A 25301-nucleotide genomic window follows, 5' to 3' on the forward strand; every position below is an offset into this window, starting at 1 on the left:
ATAAAATTATTTTAAGAAATTTCAACAGCAATAAATACCAGGATGCATGTTGGATTGATTAAATATTTCCTTCCACTAAAGAAAATCCACTCCCACTTCACAAAAGAGAACACCCATTATCAGCAGACATTGTTTCCTTTACAAACTTTTCTCCATTTGCAACACTTCAGAGCAGGCAGTTTTCCGTAAAACTGCTTATCTCTTCTGTTAAAACCTAACTTTAACTACACAGGAAAAAGAGAGATCAGGAGACCCCAAACTGTTAGTTTATTTCAATTATTATCCTGCACAGTCACTTCAGAGAAAGCATTTTCTGAATAAATTTTTCCTTTCAAAAATTCAACTGCATCTTCATTTGTCATTTCTTGAAACTTCTTGTTCAGGACCTTGAAGAAATGAAAATGAAAGGGCACATTAGTCCTACTGCCTTTAGCAAACTGCCCTGTCCCATAAACCAAACCCTTGGTGACAGGAAGGCCACAGGGAGTCACTGTATTTTGAAAACAATTTGACCTAAATTGTTCATTCTATAAAAATCAGGGAAATGAGCCAAAGTCACGTACGTAATTTTTTATGTAAAAAGCAATTCAGTGGCTTGATTATTATTTTTCTGCTGAACCACAATTGTATTTACTTCACTCTGAATGCTAAGTGGTAGGTTGTCTTCTAGAGTTCCTTTATTCTTTCTCACTTGGGACATCACCACCACCTTCTAATAGAGCTGATACACAATTACCACTCTGGGGAAGACTGACTGCCCCCTACAAGGCCTGTTCTACCAAACAAACATGCTCATCGCTTTGCTGGTAACAGGCCTGAAACAGAACAACAGGCCTGAAACAGAACAACAACAGGCCTCTTACCAGAATGACATGATAGCCCAGTTTATTTAGATGCCGCTTCTTCATTGCCAGTTTCCCTTGGGGGTGCATTGTACCCATGCAGAAGGCAGAGAGAGGAACAAAGAGAAGAGCCAACCTACAAGCAAGAAGAGAAGAGAAGACTCCATTGTACAAATGCAGAATAAGCATTTTTAAGACAAAGATTCAACAATGTCCCTTAACACTGCAGAATATACAGCTGTCTTGTAGGCAAAAATATCAGGACTGCACACATACCATTATCCCATTCCTCCTCCAGATTTAAGTAATTTAGACCTTCTCTTATACAAGCTTGACACAAGTACCAAATTTCTACAGCAGAATTAAGTCCTTTAGAACTCCATTCTCCCGCAATGAGAACAAAATACATCATGCAAAATTGTACATTACTGTGACAGCTTCTGCATTTCCTTTGATCCTTTGCTAACGCCCAGAATCAGTTACTTCCTGTCATAAAAACCTACTTGGAAGGGTAAGGAAAGCTGAACGCCTTGGAAGCCTGACAGTGAGTTTCTGCTACACGGTTCCCTAGCTCTCCTTCTCCCAAAAAGCAGTTACACAGAAGTAATTTTTTTAAACAAGATTAATTTAATCACCTGAAGTGTGGATATGATGATCCTTTTTATTCAGTTTATCTTTCAGCAGCTGAATTAACTGCCATAACATACTATTGAGATGCACACTTTAAAGACTTAAGAGCACAACTGAACGTTTAATCGGATGCACCAATAGTTGGAATTTTAAAACCATAATGTAGCAATTTTTGGAAGGGATTTCAGTCATACTTCAAAATCCGTCTCCGATACAAGTATCGAAGGTAGGTAGCAGGATGAGTCTGCTCTAAACTGGCACAGCAATTTTAGTCTATTTCAGTGAGCACAGATAACAAGTTAGTTATCTACATAGCTTCTGGACGGAATACATATAAATAGAACTAGCCTTATAGAAAAAATACACAGTCAAAAAAGGCACCTTTGAATATTTGAGCCAGCATGAACATCTGTTGCTGTTATTGGGAGCACTTCCTTTCTGTCTGAATCCATTCTGATTTCAAAATCTGAAAACAAAACATTTAACACAGCAAGAGGTTACAATTAATGTTCTCATTTGAACATTAATTGTTCAAATTGTTTTCAAATGAACAACTCATTTGAAACAGCTAATACACACCGTCACTGCTGTTTCTAATTGCTGTTCTCTAATAATTTAAATATAGTTATGGCTTTTCCCTCTCTGCAACCAACATATACAGCAGTAGTTTGCACACCTACAAAAAACTCATTTGCTTACAGAAGCTGTAGATGTAACTTTAGGGGAGTGAAACCATAGTTTAAAGAAACTATTCTTGACCACAGTTTGTCATAACTATTCAGATTTTCCAGTAATCTGATTCCCCATTAAAAATATTTCCAACAAAAATTATTACAAATACGGAAAAATTGGTAAACTGGGTGGTTGGCAAAGAAATAAGTAATACCAAAATGTAAAAGACACCAAACATTATGAAGCGATCACCTGTCAAAGGTCATATGCCACTTCATAAACCAAAGTAGAACGCAAACCTTAGCCAGAGCTTCCAAGGAGAAACAGGCTGGAGAACAAAAGGCAGCTGCTGTTCAGCTTTGTTTCTCATGTGATTTAGTAGTAACATGTCAACTCTCTAAAACAGTTGGTCATACTGGATATATGCACAACTAACATCTGCTCACTGATGCTTAACAAGAAGTCCAAAGCAGTTTTGTACAGGAGAGCAATCATAAAATTTTAGTAAATTGACTTAAAATACTTCAACAGAAGTATCCTAGAAAGTAGATTCACCAATCAAGAACATAATTTGTTAAAAGATGTGTCTTCAAAGTGTTACACTTTTAATGACTTGCACCTTATGCAAATTTGTTACCACTTTATTATTTGGGAGATTATAAATCTACATTAAAAAGAATATGACAGTAATTTGGATTCATACCAATATGATATTTATATGGCAGCTGTACATTTTGCAGAAACATGTTCTCATGTCCCAGAAGTTCTATCAGTGCCTCCTGAGCCTTTCTGAGATTCAGAGATACTAATGAGGAGAAATTCTCAGTCAGCACAAATGCGGGCTTCGTGAAGGAAGGGCTATCAAGTTCCATACATGTTTTCACACGGTGAAGCATCATTCCCTTCTTTTCTTTGTAAAGATCACCTGAAAAAGGATAAAAAAAAATATTACATCCCACGTAGCATGTGACAGAATTTTTCATTTTATTATCATTTATAGTCTGTTCCCGCAGGGCAAATGGATTTCAATACAGGAATTAAAACCCAACTGTTTTTTTCACTGAATATTATTGAGTGTCTTCAATATACTGTTAAATATCACTAATTACAATATTAAAGGCTATGCCTGGGACCTGCCAATTTGTCCGATCTTTCCCCTCAACAGTACACAGCTCTGTGCACACTTTCAGTTATGACAGGAGATTTAAGGAGAACACAGAATGAGAGAGTATACATAAAAAACATTCCCAAAATCCAGACAACTAGAAGGCTATTTATAAAACAAAGCAGGGATATCAGACTTAGCCATAAAGTTGAAACTGTATGTTGCAGTCTGAGGTAAATTAGAGTCAATTTTGTGACTAAGTCACTTGCTGTAAGTAACTTCATTCTCTGCAAGCTGACTGCATGGTTTTTGAGACAGTGTTCTTCACTAGTGATAACACAGCACATTGGTATGCAAAAAGGCCAAAAAGGCCTTATACTTAACCAAGGCCATCCTCAAGTTGGCAGAAAAGGAGCTGCATCTGTGAGGAGGGGGGAATAGGGCAGGTGACCCTAAACTGATCAGCAGAGTACTCCATTCCATATACATCACACGGTATAATTATTATATTTCCGTGTTATCATTATTGTTAGCATTGCATTAAAGCTGTAGTTCTAGTTTCCAACCTCTACGTCTTTTCCCTCTCATTTCCCTCTCTCCTTTTGCTACAGGGAGGGGTTTTGGAGGCTTTAGCTGCTGAATTTGACTGGGTGGGGCTAAACAGTTACACTGTACTTTAAGAGTACTAAGCTGCATAAACTTAAGAGAAGCTACAGCTTAAGAGCTTTCACATTCAGTCACAGCAGGCTCAGCAGTAAGACACTATTTTACTCTACCTGAATTTCTACTCTGCTGAACTACTCTACTGTCTGTAGAGAATTGTAACGTGGAAATTCTACTACAAACCATTCCAAGTTCCTCATTTTAACTCGGAGCACTGAAAAAAAATGTATGCATGATTCCAGGTGCTAAAGCTGGTTTACAAAAGTTAGGAATTCCTGTGTTTTTCAAAATGCCTGAACATCTGTCAAAGATAGAACCCCTGGCTCTTACACTTTTCTACAAAATCTCTTCCACATTTCTTACACAAATCTCATATTCACCTCCTTCCATGGGCACACCTGCTATTAAACTGCTGCCACCATAAGGCCTATCTCTTTTAAAACAAGAGCATGACAAAGTAAGGGCTGACCTGACAGTAGAAGTTCATCCCTGCTGTCCTTTTCCAGCAGCTCATCAAGTGCACGATGAGGAAGATATCCTAAGATGCAAAGTGAATACACTGCCTTCAGCAGTTCTGTGTTGGAAATCTGAGGGAGGTGCTTATTCAAGCAGCTTTGCAGAGTCTCAAAAAACCTTTTCCAAAAGCAGAAGAAAAAGTATCTAAATACACAAATAAGGCTATATAAAATAGAGATTTCAAACAAAAATACAAGTTAGAAATCTTTATTTATAATCATATGTTGTGTAATCCACCATTAGCTTTTAAGTCCTCTTTGAGGATACAGCTACCTATCAATGGATTTAGTAGCCTGGTCAGACTAGAAACAAGGTCGTCTTCTCAATTACAGAGAAAATTTCCTATGTAGAAAAAATGCGAAAAGACACAGCAAATTTACCTTACAGACTAATAAAATAGGACTACTGACTCTTTCACAACTGAAATAAAACACTAGTGTCATACTTTATAATGACCACATAACATATTATTAGGCATGCTAAATGACAACCTACAGATGCTTTTGGTCTCTGGGAACGTAGTTGAGACGTGAATACACTCGGAGAACAATCAAAAGCTCTTTCAAGTTGAGGAATTCAGGGTCTTTTGTCACCTTCTCAGCAAAAATATCCATCAGCTCACTAGGCTGAAAACCAAGCATCTCGAAGGCAGAAAGAAAATGAATAATCTAAAAGAAAAGAGAGTTTTATAAGGACAGGAAAACCAGCAAAGTGGATCCTACCTATTGATTTCACAACAGGCATTTTTAATGAAAGACATTTTTCAAACCATAACACCCTTTTTATTTCTTATTTCTTTATTCATCAACAAATAGAAGAGCATTTTAAAAATTTAAATGTGTCAACTTCATCAGATTGGTATTTCTAAAAAATCTGTTCTCCAAAGATCAAACACAAACATCAAGGAAGGTAAAATGGAAAGCACCAGAAGCTGCTTATTCTACTAGTACCACTATTAATTACTTGGTCTCAAACCTACCTGTTTTTTGTCCCAAAGGTAGACAGTAGAATGTACATAGTCTGCTAACACTGAAAATAGTTTTACATTACGGTATTGGAGACTGTTACAAGCTTCCAGAATGAGAATTAACTGCCGAAATGGAAGATCATGGACATTTTCTGTAGCAGAAGAGCAAAAAAGGACAAATGATACAAAGCAATGGAAGCTGTAGGCTAGAGATGTGGGAACAGTTTGGCTAAGTGCAGCACATAAATCCTGAGAACACGGACTAAAAAGATGCAGCAAGAAGTACCAAGCAGCTGCTCGCTGTGTCTCAAACACTCCTGGCTCAATCATGAACGCTATTTCACTTTCTTAATGGGTTTTTTAAGACATAAATGCATAAGTATTATAAGTGTGAATCAATACATACTAACCACATACACTTAAGAACTGTATTGTAAATATATGGAGGAGGTGAAAGCATTACTTTTCATTTTATTTTTTTTTCTGGGCTGAAGCATGGGGTCAATTATTAAGCAGCATTTGATAATTAAATTCAGTTAATCAGGGAAACAGTATGTTCCCTTTAGTTTATCAACTAATCACACTAAGCCACCAATCCATCCTGCAAGATGTCCACTTTCATAGAATCATAGAATCATAGAATAACCAGGTTGGAAGAGACCCACCGGATCATCGAGTCCAACCATTTCAATTCAGATTTGGTTAAAAGTTTATCTGAAATCTGTTTTTTCTTGTTAGAATTCAATTATTTTTCCTAAGTTGCAGAAAAATGCAAAGAAAAACATGTAATTCAGGTAAATGTTAAGAAGGGCACAGACGACAAGAACTATTTGCTTTCCTTATCAGTGGGTAATTTTCTGTCTTGCCACTTGTCAAATGGCTCCATATTACTATAATATCCTATAAACCAAAGATGTTTCCTGAGTTTCAAAGGAAATCAGAAAAGAGAGATGAGACAACAATTAGGAAGAATTTTGTATGAGGAAGGGAAATTTAATAAACATATTTTTTTTCTTACCCTGGATCTTTTTACTGCAGGCATTCAGGATTGGAACGGAACAATAATTCATTGCAACAAGAGCCAAAAACACACGTACAGCATTCAGGAAAGTCAGATGGTCTATCTCTTTCAAAACCGCCATCTAAAGTGAATTAGACTTGATTAAATCCTTTGTTCTTCGCATGTATTATCACTGCTTTCTGGTGAATACATTTCACCAAAACCTTCCCAAATGCCTTAGCCTGTTCAAATTTATACAAAAGAAAAAGAAGCGACAAACAGCAAAAGCATAAAGCAAGTACTCTTAGTTTCTTAACACAATTATCGCAGATGAAGTGTTCAAGAGCTGTGTCACTACGCAAGTTCCCAGCAATCTGTCTTTATATAGATTTTTTTTACAAGAAAGAAGTCTCAGTAAAGCTTATTTCCGGATATCATGAATATGTATCCTCTACCACCTCTTAAAAAAGTGGCAGAAACATAATTGGCATAGTTGACTTATTCAACAGTCCTCCAAATTACTGTTCTCCAACTAGTGCTAGTGCTCCAATTACGCGTGCAAACGCTGATCCAATAGAACACTGAGTGGTGTATCTTTAACACAAACACCCAGCTACAAATGTGGACTAAGGCACAGAAGGTCAGCTCTGATGCCACAAAAGAGATTTAATTTATCAAAGCAGTAACTAGATTGATATAAATGACAGTAAAATTGACACTACAAAGTATATCGACTATTTAAATACTGGTATCTTCCCTCACTTCCTCAAGAAAGCTATTACAATCTCTGACTTCAGAGCCCTTCAGCTCTGTGATGAAAACACTAGCAGGCCCTGTCTGACAGAAGGTATCAAAAAGCATTCTTAAATTTGGGCATGAAACCCAATACTCCCTACCATAAAACCTACAGGTTGCTCCCAACCACTGTATTTCCAGGGGTCTTTTCTGTATCTTTCAGAGAAAGTCAAGGCCATGAGCTAGATGGGTTCTCCTGGCATCTCACTCCCATCCATCCTTTAACCTGGTACCATTATTTGACAAAGCCCCATCACAGGCTAGTTTTCTGTCTTCTGGTCTTCCAGCAAAAAGATGGGCAAGGGAATCAGGGAACAGCCTGTAAGTGCTTCTGTGAAACACCACGTGGCCAATACAAACAAGAGGCAAGGGCACTGCTATTTTACTGCCTCAATTTCTTTTGCACTATCTCCATTGCTTTCTGCCTCCTTTTATGGTGGGATATTCCCAGCCTGCAAATCTAAGTTCCTCCTGCAGATATAGCTGGACTATGACTCATTTAGCAAATGCTGTTAACCTTTCTGCTATATTTTCTCTTTGAGTGCCTGGAAAGACATACACAATTTATATGCAAGAACACAGGATTTTTGGAAGCAGAAATGAAACTCCAAATAACTATACCTCTAATTTCTTTTTCAGAAAGACTGGAGCATCGTTTCCCATGCATTTCATCAGGTTTTGCAGTATAAAGATGTCTTTGATACTTGGAACGCGCTGCTCCACTAGTAACCTGATGAAGAAACACAGAAAAGTTCTTCAGCTAGAGTGGGTAAATGTTTAACAGAGCTTTCGTAATTTCAGCAGAAACAGGTAGGTACCCCATTCTCCCTGATGTACTCCTAAGTTAAAGCTGTGATTCCCTGCTCCTCTCCCCGTTGGCATAACTCAAATGATGTAGCTGCAGCACAGATATTTTCCCACATGGAAACAATGATATGTGCTCTCTCAGTGTTATCCCGATAGATGAGTGTTGTTGCTGGTACATTAACAGCAGAGGCACCTGCCCAGACTGCACACGTGACTATGCAGACACAAATGTTGTTAAGCCTCAAGGCATTCACACTCTTCTGCAGAAATATATATAAAAAAATAATAAAAATATCACATTTTTATCACAGAATCATCTATGCGCAGGCAGGTTCTGAAACAGCCATGAAATTCGGGGACAGACACTGACAACAACTTGGCGCAAGTAAGAAAAAAAACCCAAGAAGCAGTGCTGTGGGCTGCAGGAACAGGAGATATTGTAACAGAGGGATCACAAGCACAGGATGAAGGACCTCTGCTTTCCCAGTGCTTCCTTTTCTGGCTCAGAGGGAGGTATTGCAATTGCTATGTCTGAATCGCCCTTAGATATACCTGCACAAATATAAAAATATCAAGCGTCACTTTCCAAGGCAATGCACTGCTCTGAAATTCATGCCTGCAGATATGACTCCCTGCAAATGAGCATGAGCTCCAGGCATCAAGACGGAGGAAAAGCTGTAGGTGGATCTCCTGCTTTCCACCAGCTTACAAGAACTGTGTGCCTGAGATTCCAGGAGAACATGGGTTTTGCCTATCACTGACAAATCCACCTTCTCAAAACAGGATGTGACACAGGACCCAAAGTACTAATTCATGGCAAGTTCTGTGACAGTCTCAGTAAAAACAACCTCATGGGAGTAAGCAGATCAGTTACCCACAGGCATCCCATTGGCCCAGAAAAAAAATCACTACAGCAAAAGACATTACTCTGACAAAGCACTACACAGAAGGCTTTGCTGGATGCACAGATGAAGTCTTCTAAATTAAAAAAAAAAATAAGAATGCCCTGGCTGTTAAAAAGCATTTTTCATCATGACAGACCAAAATACTTCACAAAGTAGGCTAGTCTCATTACCTCCTTTCTACACATGGGTAAAACTGAGGCATAGATATGCGTAGTGACTTGATCAACATCACAAAAAACCCACAGTGGTGGAGCTGCAGTCAGAATATGAATCCCGTGCAGAGCAGTCTAGCACCCTATGCCACCGGAAGCCTTTCTGCTTGGAACTGCAAAGACAATGCCAAAAATCACTGTCTTGTACAGCTGTTATCTCATGCCATCATCCAAGTCCTAAAACCACAGTTAAGTCTTTTATGCCCAGATACACTCTCAGTGATTTCTAAAAGACTTAATTTCAAACATTTAAATAACAAAACCATAATTTTCTCACTGTAATCCAGCTTGAAGAGCGCTCACATTCTTGTCTTTGTCCAGCCCTGCTAAAGTAGTTGCCAAAACTGAGATGCATCGGTTATCAAGTTGATTGAGCTTCTCCTGTTGGAAGAGTTCACAATGCTGGATTACTTCAGACCAGCAAAAATTTCAGAGACCAGTCTTAATCTCTATCTGCCCTTCTCTCCTTCCCCCACAAAAGTCAAGTCACAAGCTTTAATTTTGCAGTGACCTACAAGGTCACTTGAAAAAGGTAATGATTTTTGTGACTTCTCCTGTCTGTTAAATCTGTCTGACACCAGGCAGTCATTTCCAAAACGAAGGACATTATAAGTACACACAAATTAAACTATGGGAGCCCTGTTTCCATGGACCATCAGACTAAAGCAGGGACGTAACCCAGCTCTCTCTGATGTTGCACTGCCTCCTCAGAATTAGCACAGAAGTTTCAACCCAAACTTAAGAGGGATTCTGATACTTACTTGGCACACCCTCACCAAAGTCTGGACCAGGAGAGTGTTCTGAGGAACGCCGAGGCTCACTACAGCATGCAGGCTGAACACCAGGTCACCCCGCGTCATCCTGCGGCAGTCTCGCAGCAGGTGCTGACAAAGCTTGACAAAAGCTGGATGCTCAAAGATCAGCTGCTTCTCGTAACGCTGCTGGTCTTCGGAGAGGTTTTTGAAAAGCCTCCATACCATAGTTAAACAGTTTGTGAAGTGCTTAATGGAAACGGCAGACTCTGAAGCCAAGTCCAGTACATCAGAAGGGCAGCTACATTTCTGGAGACTATTAAAAAATGGTTCACTACGATCCCCCACATGCCTCTCTCTTGAGCTCCCAGAATCGTCCCACTTTTCAAGTTCCAAGGAGCTTTGGGGATCATGCTCACTCAACAAAGTCTCTGTACTCTTCTCTGGTTGTATTTCAGCACTTGTGCTAGAAACATCTGTCCTTTGCGATAGAAACCGAACAGACGATCCATACAGAGATGGCAAAATATTTAAAAATGATTTCCTGAGGTTCACATTTTTATGGATGGGTAGGGATCCCCTTGAAAAGTGTTTTCTTGTTACAGTTGAAGATTGGGAAATGAACACAGAACTGCACCTATGCACACACCTGACAGTACTTAACAAATAATTCATTTTGTTATTCATTTTGGCTAATGTCTCACACATAGATTTGAAATGCCAACTCAACGGAAGCAGTCTGATGAAATCTTACTGGTGGAAACAGTCCTGGAGACACTGTGCAAGACTGCTTACCTGTAAAGACAATAGAAAATCACAGATTAGTTACTACACTTCAAGCTGCTAAAACAAAATGTCGAATCTATGCACACCGTTTATACGAAAAAAGATGCCTGCAAAGCAGTTTGCAGAAGGACTTTTATTTGGTTTCCTACACTTTATTCAACTGCCTCAACATAAGGCTGACCCATCCTGGGTGCCCACACTTTCCCCCTCAGCTGTTTGCGCCAGGCCCCTCACCAGACAGAGGGCCCTTTCCACGTGCTGCCTCTCCCGAGCAGACCCCTCTCCTGGCACAGCTCAGAGGTCAGTGCTTACCTCCAGCCCTGGGCACAGCAGCACATCCTCACTGCTGCCACCCTAGGGCCAGGGGCACCAGGCTGGGCAAAGCTTCCCAGTTTCAGGATTGTTTCCTGCAGGCACTGGGGACGCTGCCCAGGGTGGTACTGATACCGAAACTGCCAACAAATAAAATCTCCAAGGCTTGGAGTTTTAGAAAGCAAGCATCCTTTATCGGGCATGATCAACGTGAGGGAGTGATCAACATAAATTGGGTGCAACAAGACAAGAGCTGGGGAGAGACTGTATTTACCACTCATAGTTATGTGGATAAATTTTCCCAGTAATCTTATGCATGTTCTATTACTTTCCAAGGACTCATTTTAGTGTTATCATGAACCCCACGACAGTCAAAACTCTTGTTAATTTGGAGCTTTGGAGCCAGCTCTGACTTTGCATTTGAAACAGAGAGAGACTGCAAACAGAGATGATCACAGAAGAAGACACATCTGTTCAGCACAGACCATACTGAACACAAGATGTTACCACCTCCAAAAGAACAGAGTGCAAGTGTCTGGAAAAACACTATGTGAAAACAACATGCTGTAAACTAACATGCTGTCAGAGGAACATAAAATCATAGAATGTTTTGGGTTGGAAGGGACCTTAAAGTCCATCTAGCTCAAATCCCCTGCCGTGGGCAGGGACACCTCCCACCAGCCCAGGCTGCCCAAGGCTCCACCCAACCCGGCCTTAAACACCTTCAGGGGTGGGGCAGCCACAGCTTCCCTGGGCAACCTGGGACAGTGCCTCACCACCTGCACCGTGAAGAATTTCTTCCTAACATCCAGTCTAAATCTTCCGCCTTCCAACTTAAAGCCATTCCCCCTTGTCCTATCACGACAAACTCTTCTATAAAGTCCCTCTTCAGCTTTCTTGTAGCCCCTTCATGTACTGGAGGCTGCTCTACGGTCTCTGCAGAGCCTTCTCTTCTCCAGGCTGAAGGAGCCCAACTCCCTCAGCCCGTCCTCACAGCAGAGGCTCTCCAGCCCTCGTATTATCCCCGTGGCGTCCTCTGGACCCGTTCCCGCAGCTCCATATCCTCGTGCTGGGGCTTCCAGCACTGGACACGGCGCTGCCGGTGGGGTCTCAGGGCAGAGGGGCGGGATCCCCTCCCTCGCCGCAGGACACGGTCGGGCCTCGGTGCTGCGAGCGCACCCCGCCCAACTTTCAGCCACCGCCGCTGCTTGGACAAGCCTCACCCCGCCTGAGCTCACATGGCAGCGCTGCCCTCGCCGGGGCCGCTCCGGGGGCACCGAGCCCTCTCGGAGGGGGAGCTCGGCCCGGGCCCCGCCGCCCGCTACCTCGCACGAGCCGCCGCCATGACCCCCGGCGCCGACTTCCGGCTGGCCCCGCGCGCTCCCGTCGCGCCTCGCGAGGGGGACGGCGCGGGCCGAGGGACAAACCTCCCCGCGTTGCTGCGCGACGGCTCCGCGGCTGCCCGGGGCGCGATGGCGCGGGTGGTGGTGGCGGGTGAGAGCGGGGGCTGCGGCTCCTCACGAGGAAAAAATTCTTCACAGAAAGGGTCATTGGGCACTGGAACAGGCTGCCCAGGGAGGTGGTTGAGTCACCTTCCCTGGAGGTGTTTAAGGCACGGGTGGACGAGGTGCTGAGGGGCATGGTTTAGTGTTTGATAGAAATGGTTGGACTCGATGATCTGGTGGGTCTCTTCCAACCTGGTAATTCTATGATTCTATGATTCTACGAGGGAGGAGAGGAGGTGTAGGAGGAGCAAGGGGTGCAGGTGGAGCAGGGGGTACAGGTGCTGAACTCTTCTCTCTGGGGACCAGGGATGGGACCCAAAGGAATGGCAGGAAGATGTGCCAGGGGAGGGTTAGGTTGGATCAGGTAAAGGTTCTTTACACAGAAGGTGGTGGAGCACTGGGACAGGGAGCCTAGGGAAGCAGACCTGGTGCCAAGCTTGACAATATTTCAGAAGCGTTTGGACAATGTCCTCAAACACATGGTGGGAGTGTTGGTGTTGTCCTGTGCAGGGACAGGAACATAGGAGGGACATGGACCTGTTGGAACTGGTCCAGAGGATGCCAGGGAGGTGATCCGAGGGCTGGAGCGTATGTGCCATGAGGACAGGCTGAGAGAGTTGGGCTTGTTCAGCCTGGAGAAGAGAAAGCTCTGGGAAGATCTCATAGCAGCCTTCCAGTACCTGAAGGGGCTCCAAGAAAGCTGCAGAGGGACTGTTTACAAAGGCTCGTAGTGTTAGGATGAGGGGGAATGGCTTTAAATTGGAGAGGGGAATGAATATTTAGACTAGACATTAAGAAGAAATTCTTCACAATGAAGGTGGTGAGGCACTGGCCCAGGTTGCCCAGGGAAGCTGTGGCTGACCATGTGGCAATGAAGGAGACACAGACCTTGTAAACTTCTCTAAGCATATTCTTTTAATCAGTATGATGTACAGGAGTCAAATTAAGAAAGTACTGCTGGCTTTTCTCTTTCAGGCAGATCTTTATACAGCTCTTCAGTTTTCCAAACTTCAGACAAACAGGATGTTTTTTGTTTTGTCTATTCTAAACCCACGTGACTGTTTTCAGTCGTATCTCCAATTCACTTATTCACAGGCAGTTTTTTTCTAGCCTGGCCTTCTCACACATTTATGATTCGTTATGTGTGTCTAGTTCACACACCTGGTCTTCTTTAATAATGTTTATTCTAATATGCTTGGTACCAGTTTCATGCTTTATCTTAGTCCCAATTAATCTTCAATATACTTGATGTTGCTCCCACATGCCCCATCCCTGGAGGTGTTCAAGGCCAGGTTGGATGGGGCTTTGAGCAGCCTGATCTGGTGGGAGGTGTCCCTGCCCATGGCAAGGGAGTGTGGAGCTGGATAATCTTTAAGGTCTCTTCCAACCGAAACCATTCTATGGTTCGATGATCCTTGTGGGTCCCTTCCAACTCAGGACATTCTATGATTCTATTCTATGCTTCTATGATTCAGTCCATGTCACAAAACCTTCCCTCTGTGGTGGTGTCACTGTGTTCACAGGTAGGGCAGACTGCCCTTGCTATGCCAAAGCTGAGCTCCTGGCTGACTATCTCCAGGCTAACTTGCCACACTTCAGGGTTCACAAGATCACTCAGCACCCTGACAAATGGGAGGTAAGGGATTGCAAGTCAGAGCATTGGTAGATGCCCCAGTGCTCAACAAACCAAGGAATGTGCTTATCTGTAGGATGTCTTTTCTTGTCCTGTATTAGCATTTTGATATGTGGGTAGAGAGGTGCTGCAGGAGCAGCTTTGTGAGAGCCAGCCAAAGTAAAGGTTTGAATGTTGTGAAATACTAGCATTCATGCAAATCTTGCCATGGAAGATGAGCAGAAAACGAGAGGTAGCCAAAAGCTGTGATTTGTCAGTAAGAAGTTTAAGTTTATTGGGTTTTTTTACTGTGTGTAAGTGGCTGCTGAGCCTGTAACTCTTTTGCACGTTGTGATTGCGTATCGCTTCAGAGTCGTTCCTTGTCAAGAACACTGCTGGCAATTAACTTCTACAGCTTACTTACCTTCTGCAGCTAAATAGAATGCAGATTCCTCACTGCTTCACAGCATTGCTGTCTTTAATATTGCTGAGACAACTGAGGAAAATTACAGCAGTAAAATCAGGCAGTAGGAAGACCTTTTGCTCTATTGCTGAGGTATCACAATGTGTCACTGTGCCTTGCTTTGTGTTTTTCCCTCCTCTTGCGCACACTGGAACTTGAGTAAACTGTGAAGCACCTTGTAATTTTGTATTGAGAGGAAATAATAAGAACGTTTATAGCTGTAACGTTTAGGTGTTATCAAATCTGAAAAAAAAGTAGTAAATCTTTTGGTGGGATGTTTACATTAGCAGTGGCTTCATGATACTTGTGAAAAGAATGGATGGGAACACACAGAGTCTCCTATCATTTGGAGAGAATTGTTGGACCGTGGAGGGAAAGGCCTGCTTCTGGGAGGAGTTGATGATTTTCTGGAATATGCTCAGGTAATGAGCTGCCTGTAATACTGTCAATTCATATTTTACGTTTTCTCATAAAGCTATTCTTTATTCTTCCTTCACAAAAAATAAAGCCATCCTTTCTAACGTGACCTTGCTGCGTTTGAGTTATCATTTGATTAGAGAACATCTTTTTTGTTCTTAGCGGTATTATGGCATCATCCCAATGATGTTGAGTGAGGAAATGTTAGACATTGCTGAGGAAAACCTGCAGGCACATATTGAAATTGAAAAAGAGGAGGAGGAGACTAAAAGTCTTATCAAGCCTTTGCAAGTCTGGATCACCAGGTGAGAGTAAAACCAATATCTATGAAGTCTCAGCTTCAGAAGAATGCATTTTTTCCTGTCACGTGTAACCATCTGGAGTTATACAGGAATCCCTGTAATTTGCTGAGTTGAATGACATTCTGCATCCCTCACTATGGGCATCAGCATATAACTTAGAAATTGTTTCTATTTTTGTTACATTTAAGAGAGATATGTGAACAGGCAACATTGAGACCTCAGGTCACTCTAGGGAAAAGCAAGTATTTACAAAATAAGCTAGAAATGTTGTAGTGCAACTATCTTGCATTAAGTGTTTTCAGAAATATTTAAGTAAAGAGTCTCTTGCAGTTCTAGCTTTAGAAATTTCTGTATTTCTGGTAGTCCTAACAGAACATCTTATTTAAAGAACCGCAATTTTTTTTAAGGTGGTCTGTTGGTTCTTATAAGACACTGACTTTTAAGTGACACTGTTGACTGAAAGATGTAGGATAGAAAAAACTTCAAACGAAAGGAGAACCCAAATGTTCTAATTCTTCATCCATTAAAATGACAGAAAGAGCAATAAAGGATCCAAGCTAACAGTCTGTTTAAACGTAATCAAATGCAAAGAAAGATCTTTGGGTTTATTTACATAACATTTCCAAACAAGCAGTAGTTAGTTATTAACTATAATTTTTCTATATCCTTCTCTTACCAGTGCATCAGCTCCAGCTTGTTACCAGCTGATCCCTCTGTTGGCAAATGGAGAAGTCTTTGGGATGACCACAGAAATCAGTATCCATTTGCTTGACACAGAGCAGTGTAAGGAAGTCCTTTGTGGTATTGTAATGGAAGCTGAAGACATGGCATTCCCACTCCTCCGCAGTATTTCAGAGCACATTGAAAGAGATGAGGCTTTTATTCAAGCTGATATTATCATTGTTCTTGATGATGTCCTCTTAAATTGTGAAGCCCAGTCTTTGGAGAACTACATCAGAGAAGTGAGCGAGATCTGTGAAGCGTATGCTTCCCTGATTGAGAAGAATGCCAAGAGTGGAGTCAGAGTAATTTCATCAGGACAAACCTTTGTAAACCTTAAGGCGATGATGATTATGACATACAGCCCATCCATTAAGCCTGAAAATGTCATTGCCGTTGCAACATCCTGGGAGACTGCAGCGAAAGCCACGCTGTCCAGGAAGCTCCATATGAATGCAGGAGGTATATATTGGTGTGTTATGGTAGCGTTTGGGGAATTAAGTGGATGGACGCCTTGTGCATAAGTTGCTGCAGAACTTGATTTGTGTTCAGTAACATGAGTGCTGCAGTGCACGCACTGAATTGCATGGCTGTACAGAATGCCAAGGTGTGACTAGTAGGTGCTACCATTCTCTGTGCTCACTGTAATCTGGGTCTGTGCCTGATCCCATGAATGTCAATTCTTTTGCTAACTCTTGGATGCAGTCCTGCCATCCTGCTATGTATTTCATGCTGGAAGAAGACTAGGAAGGCCTGAGCTGTGTTGCAGAGCAGGAACCAGGACTTCAAGATTGCATTTGCACTCTGCAGGGCATTGGTATTTTGGAAACATGCAAACAGGCTGTGAATAAGCATCACGCTGTACTGCTGTGCAGATAATGAGAGTATAGTAGAACTGTGTGGTAATATTATTTCTGTGTTAATTAGCTTTCTTTCTCAGGTCGGTTTTTACAGCTTATGTTCTGCGTTGCATAGCAAAGGTGTGCTCTAACACCCTGCTCAGCACTAGGATTCTTTCAATGTTGCAGGGCCAGGAACTGGTCGTCAATGACGAGTCTAGGTATTTTGGAACCTAATAAAATAGAAAAGTAAGTTAATAACCTGCTGACAGGTTATTCAGCCTATTTGAGAAATTCCTTTTGCGCCGAAGGAGATAGATGAATTTTTTTAAATGATTTTTTTACTTCTAGGCATTCCATATTTGTGTGTACAGGATTTTAAAGGGAGCATTGTTGTTTGTTTGCAGTATGATTTATTTTGGTTCTTAACAGCTAAGCATTGCCTAGATTTTGTCTATTATGTAAAATCACATCATATACATTACAGTTCGTTTTTCAGCTTGCGATGAGGCCTCATAAGTTATGGAGAACTTTGTTGCAATTTTCCAATCAAATAATTTCTGCTGTCAAGGCAGGACACCGAATTGAAGAATAATTCATCTTGAAATGGACTTCTGAAGGTCATCTAGTCCTGCCTGCATTGTGAAAGTATTTGTCTGTCTCTTCATTAATCTGTGTATTTTCCTCTGTCGCAGGAGTTAAAGACGTGATTGTTTGGGGCAATATTACTGGCTCTAACTACATTGATTTGTCCCATGCAAAACTTTATGGATATGATGGTGCTCTTTGGGGTCCACCTAATTTTCCACGTCCTTTGTTGAATATGATTTATGATAGGTACAGTACAGATTTCTTTTTTAGAGTGAAACTAAATAACTGCTTTTAATCCATATTATCTGAACTGTGTAATAGACATCAAAAAGGGGGTTTGTTTTCAAGATCTGTGTTAACTGAGTAGCACTGCACATAAAGGAAGATTAAGTACTTGGTCTGCAAAAGAACCTGAGTAGTTCCTAGTGCTGTATGTAGTTCTGACTCTCCTGCCAACCTTGTTTTTTCTTACATATTAAGTGTGTTTCTTTTCTATAGTATCATGAGCAGCCCATAAGAAGTAATGAAAGTCCAGATAGTGACTTAGGTGTCTGATATGCATGAAGGAACTTTGAAATAATAATAAACTTGCATCTGCATCTTGAAGTACCTGAATTCCCTTGAACATACCACCTGATTGCAGTAAAGTTGCCAGTTTCCCAAAAAAGACAATTTACTTGTTAACATATGTGAAAAGACTGGCAACTAGGTAGCTTCCTGTGGAAAGGCAGGTATCAAAGAAAGGGTGGGTGGAATGAGAGAGCCACATGCCCAGGCCTGGCAATAAGGAGCTGCCGTTCTGGTCTAAATCTGGTATTTACTGAGCAGCAGACACTCCTTGCGCTATGTGTTCATGTGCTGGTACTGTGCTCAGCACAAAGTAGTTGTGGTTCACGGCTGCATTCTTACATAATATGGTAATTATTTTAACAACAACAACAATAATAAAAATATAAGTTATGGCTTGAGTAAATTATCTAACGTTCATGGATAAGTAGTGCTTGTTGTTACCTCTCGAACCATTTGCCATTTTTTGTTAGGCTCTTTTTTTCCCCCTGTCTTTAAGTGCTGTGATTTCAGCAGTGAACTTTAAGTGAGTTTCAACTTACTCAGTTTTCTTCCCACAGTTTTAGGTTTTTTGTTCTGTAGAAAACTACTCTTCCTGCAGTCATCTTAGTTTTTTCTTCTTCTTCCCCTCCCCACACTCTTTTTTTGTTGGTAGCGAATGGATCCATTCAGAATTTCAATCTGCACAAAGTTCACTGAGTTCCCGGGGCCGTCACTGGGTAGGACTGTTACCTGCTCATGCCGTAGCCACTGTACTGAGATACTGGTATCATGGCTCTCCTCCCGGGGAGATCATTTCTGTGGGTGTGCTTAGTAAAGGTAAATCTACTTTTGCTTCACATATTCTCTTGTAGCTTTCCCTTAGTAGGTATAATGTTATTTTTTAGTAAAGATTTTAAATTTAATAAAAGCTCATAAAACAATTCATGATATAATGGGAGGCTCAAAGGTTTTTTTCAGCGTAAGAACCTCCAGATCTAAGAGATTTTGCTCTCCGAGCTTGTGATTTGATACTCGGTTCTTACAAAACTCTCTTAAGTTAATATTATCTTGTTACAGATTGTCTTTTGGTCTTTCAGTTTAAATGCTTTTCTGGTGTATCTGTTTTGTGCAAGAACTCTTTATAGTTGTGCGGACCAATAAATGGAACATTTTACAACAACCATTTAACCATTAGGGGAATATTTTTTAAAAATTTCGTATGTTTAAGATGTAAAATTGTTACATGTACATCTAAGTACAATACAGAATTACAGTAAAATCTTTGAACTGTACACTGAAAAAGTCAGTCTATTTTTTTACTAAAATCTTACAGTTGCAGACTTTACAAGTCTGTAGAACTTAATCTTGACACTGGTGACGATAGGTTTTTTTAAACAGAAATAATATCTTGGGTCATTTTTTCCCCTCTTCTTCAGGTCAGTTTTGTATTCCTGAAGGGATTGTCTTCTCTATGCCAGTGAGGTTCCAGAATGGTAACTGGAAAGTCATGACAGAATTACAAATTAATGAAACAATCCAAGAAGTTCTGGGACGCTTAGCCCATGAGCTGCTTCAGGTGGTGATTTCTTATATCTAATAGCATGCCCTTTCTGCCACCTATGGGTATGTAGTGATATAACTTTGAATACTGATACCTTTACTCCAAATGTTTGATGTACAAACTACACGCATGCACTCATGTGCGATAAATAGCAGGTATTTATAAGTGTAAGGTAGTATTTATGTATTGAAATAAACATACGACTGTTCTATTGCCCCAAAAAGGAGCCAATAAAATAATTTTACCTATGAAAGTGTAGAATTTGCATCCGCAGTTCTGCAGGTTGTGTGCAAACCAGAAGTTTTAGCTTTTAATTCCATGTTTCTACATTCTGTGCTGCTGATGGTGATTTTGCTTGTGTGGTATGCAGAGTACTTCTGTGCCAGGAGGCATAACCTTTTGGGATCCTTATGGCTGTGACTCTGCATGAATAAAGGCTGGATTTTACTAGAATTCAGGATTTTTCAGAGAATACAAGATCAGTGAGCAGTAATTGCATCATGAACTACTTGTCACTTTAGTGAGACAAAAATAATTTAATTTGACTACATATTAAAATGCTACAAAGACTGGTCCCAAACTCTGCATTCTGGCTTCAATCAGATTTTGTGGTCTTCAGTCATACTAGTGATATGCAAGGATTATTATTTTCATTTAACATATTTTAGGGTTTTAGGTTTATGCTAGAAATTACAGTGGATGAAAAGACTGGGTGATATTAAAACTGCTTTTTTTCTTTTTTTCTCCCCCCATTCAGGAAAAGCTTGTTGCACTAAAGGAAATAAAAGAAATGCAACCATATGGAGCTGATAAAATCACTAGCGAAGAACATTTGCCTCAAGGTATGTTTTTCTCCCCATAAAAGACGAGATCAAGTTTTAGGTGAGAGTTTGAGTAATGGATTCTTATTTTATATCTTTTCTATTTAAAATGGATATAAAATCCTTCAGGAAGAAACATAAATAGCAAGAGCTTATCTGATGTACCCGGACCACACTTGGGGCATAGTGGCAGGAAGGGCAAGCTTGAATGATAGCAACCTTGTGTTGATGAGCGTCTGTTGTGTCATTCACAGATCATGAATATAAAAGTCGAGCATAAATAATACATTTAGTGTGACACATCTTATCTTAGGTTATTACTAAATATAAAATCTTATTGACCTTACTATTATGACAAAAGCACTTTCACCATATGTCCTACTATGTGTTTTTAGATCTATTCTTTGCTATACTTTACTATTCTTTACTATCTGGAACTAATTATTTTAATTTCTAACAAAGAAAAGAATAGTGTAACTTGGAACTCAAACCTCTCATTTTTCTGTTTGTTATGGTACCAAATAGTTCATTCAGTATCTTTAGTGTATAAGCCAGTCAGAAGAAGAAAAGGTTGAGACACCCAAAGATAGGCTAAAAAAAGAGATATTCCTACTTAATATACACAAGGTAATCTTGGTAAGTGGCAGGCACATCTGATACTTCTTCCATTTACGGTAAATGAAAGACCTTCTGGAGATCCCTCCACCATAAATTATTAAGCCATTTCACTTAGTTTGTTAATGACAAGCCAAGTTTATCATGACTGAATTTTTTTCAATGCACAATATCCCTCTACTCCACTCTGATGAGATCCCACCTTGAGTACTGTGACCAGCTCTGGAGCCCTCAGCACAGGCAAGACTGCTCCTGTGGGAGTAGGTCCAGAGGAGGCCACAAAAAATGATCAGATGGGTGGAACACCTCTCCTATAAAGACAGGCTGAGAGAGTTGGAGTTGTTCAGCCTGGCGAAGAGAAGGCTCGGAGACCTTATTGTGGCCTTTCAGTATTTAAAAGGGGCTTATAAGAGAGACGGGGAAAAACTTTTTAGAAGGGCCTGTAGCAATAAGAAAAGGGGTAATGGTTTTAAACTAAATGAGGAGAGGTTTAGACTAGATATTAGGGAGATTTTTTTCATGCTGAAGGTAGTGAAAGACTGGAATAGGTTGCCCAAAGAAGTGGCAGGTGGCCCATCCCTGGAACCATTCAGCATCAGGTTGGACGGGGCTCTAAGCAGCCTGATCTGGGTGAAGATGTCCCTGTTCACTACAGGGGTTTGAACTAGATGGTCTTCAGTGGTCCTTTCAAAGACGGACCATTCTATGATTCTATGAAACCTTATAGGAGCCTTCAAGTACCTAAAAGGGGCCTGTGAGAGCAATGGGGACAAACTTTTTAGACAGGACAAAGGATAATGTTTTTAAACTAAGACAGGGTAGATAAGGAAGACATTTTAGACAACGGGGGTGGTAAAACACTGAACAGGTTGCCCAGAGAGGTGCCTCATCCCTGGAAACATTCAAGGCCAGGCTGGATGGGGCTCTGAGCAACCCGATGTGGTTGAAGATGCCCCTGCTTACTGCAGGGGGAGTGGACTAGATGGCCTTCAGTGGTCTCTTCCAACTCAAACCATTCTATGATTCTATGAAATTTTGACTAAAAATCTATAGAACAACTCCAGTATCTCTTCCTAATATTTAGGAGCACGTGGGAATGCTGTCAGCTACATGATAATGACATGACAAAACTTATCTGAATCCACAATCTATTTTTCCCATGCAGAATAAAAACCCCACATCTTCTACCAAGTCTTTCTGTGCTGCTTTTCCTCCTTGTGCTGTCTTTAAAGTTCTCTGTCCTCCTAAGAGTAAAGAAGAAGGAAGAATCATTCATCAAAATAAGAACAGATGAACTTCAAAGGGTGTTTAATGTTGTTTTCTCACTTTTTCCCTTTTCTCAGGTTGCCAAATCCCTGCACTTACCTGATACTCTAGCTATTTCTTTCTACTCTTAGGTCCTATGGTCTTTTTCCCTAGTTAGTTTTCTTTCTCCCTTCCTTCAGATTCTTTCCAGTACTTTTATATCAGCCCTTACTATACAATAGTGTTAAAAGGGAAGGCTGAAGAATGGGAAACTGTTTGGAGCTTGATGCCCAGGGCCTTTAAGTGAGCACGTAAGCCTTTTGGTTATCCATGCTTGTTTCTCAGGAACGGTCTATCGGCACAATAAGATTTTCTTGATAAATGTAGAATTTGATTATTCCACTAATCATGACCTTGATTAACCCAGGCAGGAGACTCTAATTAGACCGGAGTGTCCTTCCCTGTTTGTTCTCTGCTTTTCTGTAGACCTATCTCCTTCTTCTTGTGGCTGCTTTAATCACCAAGCAGAGGGCCTTTTCACTGCTACGAGCTAACTGCTTAGTATGGCTTACTCTTCTGATGTTAGTATCAAGTGCTGTGCTATTCAAGGATTACCTGAGCGCCCTGCTTATCTCCTTGCACATATAAATATCTTAGCAGGTTGGCAAAAATGTGTACTCTTTTTGGTTTTTTACAGAGACGGAAACCTTGCCTACCAGCTCAATTTAGCCAGTGTCGTCTGGAGGAGAAAATGCTGAAAATTTCCATACTAAAACAATATTTCCCTTGCTCAAAAGATAAAATGACAAAGAAAGGCTAAATATTGTCATAGCTTTTACAGGATCTTCCTCATCAAAACCCTGGAAATCTGTAAGCAGAAAAATGTTTCAAAACAGCATGAATATATCATTCCTAATCTGGAGACCAAAGAAAAATTCCTAATGGTTTTAATGACTCTAAGATTTCATTTACATCCTATGACTTATTTCTTCAGACCAATAAACTGTTTCAAAAACATCTTTAAATGTCTAAATCTTTCATATTGCGATGATTTAGAGCAAGAATGTCACACGTAGGGTAACAGTTTTATAACTCCATATTCTTGTTTCAGATGCAATGAAATACAGCAGTTCTCTAAAAATGTACATTCTCAGGCAAAATTGGTTTCTTTAAACACAAAAATTGGACTGCGTGAGTCTTTTTACTGACAAGACCATTTTGTCTCCATGCTTTTTATTTATTTCGTTAATTTCATAGGGACTACTCATATGTTTTAAGTCAAACAATTAATTTTGTCTTTGAACAGAGTTGTTGAGGAACACTTTCGCGTTCAAGTCTTTAGTGTCTTAATAAGATAGAGACTGTGTTAAATGAAGTATTATTGTACTTGTCAATTTTGTCAGATTTGTTTAAAACAAAATAAAAAGTTTCTTGATCTATGATTTAAATACATACTGTTGGAATAAATTCATTATTTCTGTTCAAGTGGATGCTCAAACTCTGAACGTGAGTAGACTTCTTACAAGTGGAGTTTATGTGCTGTTAATCAGCTGATGCAGACAGAATGAGGAGGCAGGTATTAGAGGAGCTCAGGAAGCTGGGGTATCAGGGGAGTTAGAAGAATGTGGTTTCTTCTGCGAAATGTATATGGGAGAAATGTTTACAGGAACTGAGATATCACCATTACAAGTATCTTCATGGAGGAGTTCATGTGGAAGTTGTAGACGTAGGTGTTGTAAAAAATCATGAAGAAAGTGGTTAGTAGTTGTTCATTTCATGAGTCAATGGCCTCCAGGGAATTAGTTTCTAGAAGTGTATGCACAGAAAATTGGCTGAGTCTTGAAGGAGCGCCAGGAGACAGGTGCCTCAGGAGAGCATAGCGGGGAAGGATGCTACCAGCAGTCTTTACAAACCACCTGGTTTGTAACATACCTCTTCCAACACAGGAGGGGAAAAGTTCACTTCTCTAATATGTGTTTACATTTGTTTTTTCTATATGGAATATGATTTGGCAGTGTTTTACTCTTTGAATTTTTTTTATTTTGTCACTGAAAATTGTGGTTCCAGCAGCCTGCAATTCAAGCACCAGCACTGCACAGATTTTGATGAGAAGGAAATTAACTGTTTCTGCAGGCTGACCAGGCTTCTGAGTCACTACCTGAAAACAACAGGCAATTAATTTCTTCTCAGAGGCTGGGAGGAGAAAGACAAAACAAATGTCTTGGATGTCTCTTGTATCCTAAATTATTCTAATTAGATTTGCTTAGTGGCCTGCAGGGAAATTCATGTCTTTCCTCAAGGCAGCATAATAGAATGTGGGCTGCAGGTTCTTTGCCTAGATTTGCTTAGGAGAGAAAGAAAGAATAAAAATTGTAGGAAAGCTAAAATGTAATGTATTCAATGCTGGTTACAGCCGTAACATGGTGATAGACTTAGTCCTCACTAAGTTTGGGTTTTCTATAAGTAATAAGTAATTCCTAGTACACATTTTCTCACAAGTTACCGAATAATGCCATGTACGTGGGATATTCATAGCACTGAGGAATCCTACTGCCTGCATATTATAGTAACTGTGGAAAACATATGAAAAAGTTCTTTAAGATAAATGCACGTGTCTTACAAATGTTGTATATATTCTGTATACACCCTAGTATTTTGGTGTACTGAAGCGCATGCAAGCTTTCTGGTGCATCTGAACAAGTCTTGTTCTAGGACGTTACCACTAGGGCTTACTATTTTTCCTCTGTGTAGTTGCACCAACTGTTCATTACAACACGCTGTGCCTTCTTCATGATTGTGTCAGCTTCCACCTCATTTTCAGTCTCTATAGCAACACTGTTTCTCAGCAGCTGGGAGATGCTTACTAAAGGCCCCTCAATTTAGAAATACTGCACTCCAACCATAAGAAAAAAATTGCTTTGAAACAAAGATCAAAGAAGTTTTATCTTTAATAATTCAGTATATTTATTACTAATTAATTAGTGTTCTCTGTTTTGACTGCTTAGACAATTACCTGATACTTTGATCTGGGCCTTTGCCAGGCATTTGTTGTGAACTGCATTCATTTAAAAGCCAGACCTTTAGAACTGTGTCTTGA

At 40.5% G+C, this 25301-nt stretch overlaps 2 protein-coding genes across 3 annotated transcripts; one reads left to right on the top strand and one right to left on the bottom strand.

Moving 5' to 3' along the window:
• Window positions 1–244: 244 nt before the first annotated feature.
• On the bottom strand, window positions 245–12276 carry FASTKD2 (FAST kinase domains 2). The gene is made up of 12 exons (XM_069860802.1): window positions 12203–12276; window positions 9876–10661; window positions 9392–9495; window positions 7812–7920; window positions 6414–6537; window positions 5408–5547; window positions 4924–5096; window positions 4382–4545; window positions 2848–3069; window positions 1854–1938; window positions 864–978; window positions 245–386 (listed from the first exon to the last, which is right to left on the bottom strand). The coding sequence occupies exons 2-12, from the start codon at window positions 10572–10574 to the stop codon at window positions 273–275; spliced, it is 2049 nt and encodes a 682-aa protein (XP_069716903.1). The 5' UTR covers window positions 10575–10661; window positions 12203–12276; the 3' UTR covers window positions 245–272.
• Window positions 12277–12380: 104 nt separating this feature from the next.
• On the top strand, window positions 12381–25301 carry MDH1B (malate dehydrogenase 1B). 2 transcript variants are annotated; one of them, XM_069860804.1, is made up of 10 exons: window positions 12381–12458; window positions 13993–14105; window positions 14832–14966; window positions 15124–15266; window positions 15943–16445; window positions 17518–17659; window positions 18636–18799; window positions 19399–19538; window positions 20281–20365; window positions 25246–25301. In XM_069860804.1, the coding sequence occupies exons 1-10, from the start codon at window positions 12437–12439 to the stop codon at window positions 25299–25301; spliced, it is 1503 nt and encodes a 500-aa protein (XP_069716905.1). In that variant the 5' UTR covers window positions 12381–12436. The 2 variants fall into 2 exon arrangements, with proteins under 2 accessions (XP_069716905.1, XP_069716904.1); XM_069860803.1 differs by lacking the exon at window positions 25246–25301 and adding an exon at window positions 22902–23596.

This window comes from Phaenicophaeus curvirostris, chromosome 7, assembly GCF_032191515.1.
Source record: "Phaenicophaeus curvirostris isolate KB17595 chromosome 7, BPBGC_Pcur_1.0, whole genome shotgun sequence".
Lineage (NCBI taxonomy): Eukaryota > Metazoa > Chordata > Aves > Cuculiformes > Cuculidae > Phaenicophaeus > Phaenicophaeus curvirostris.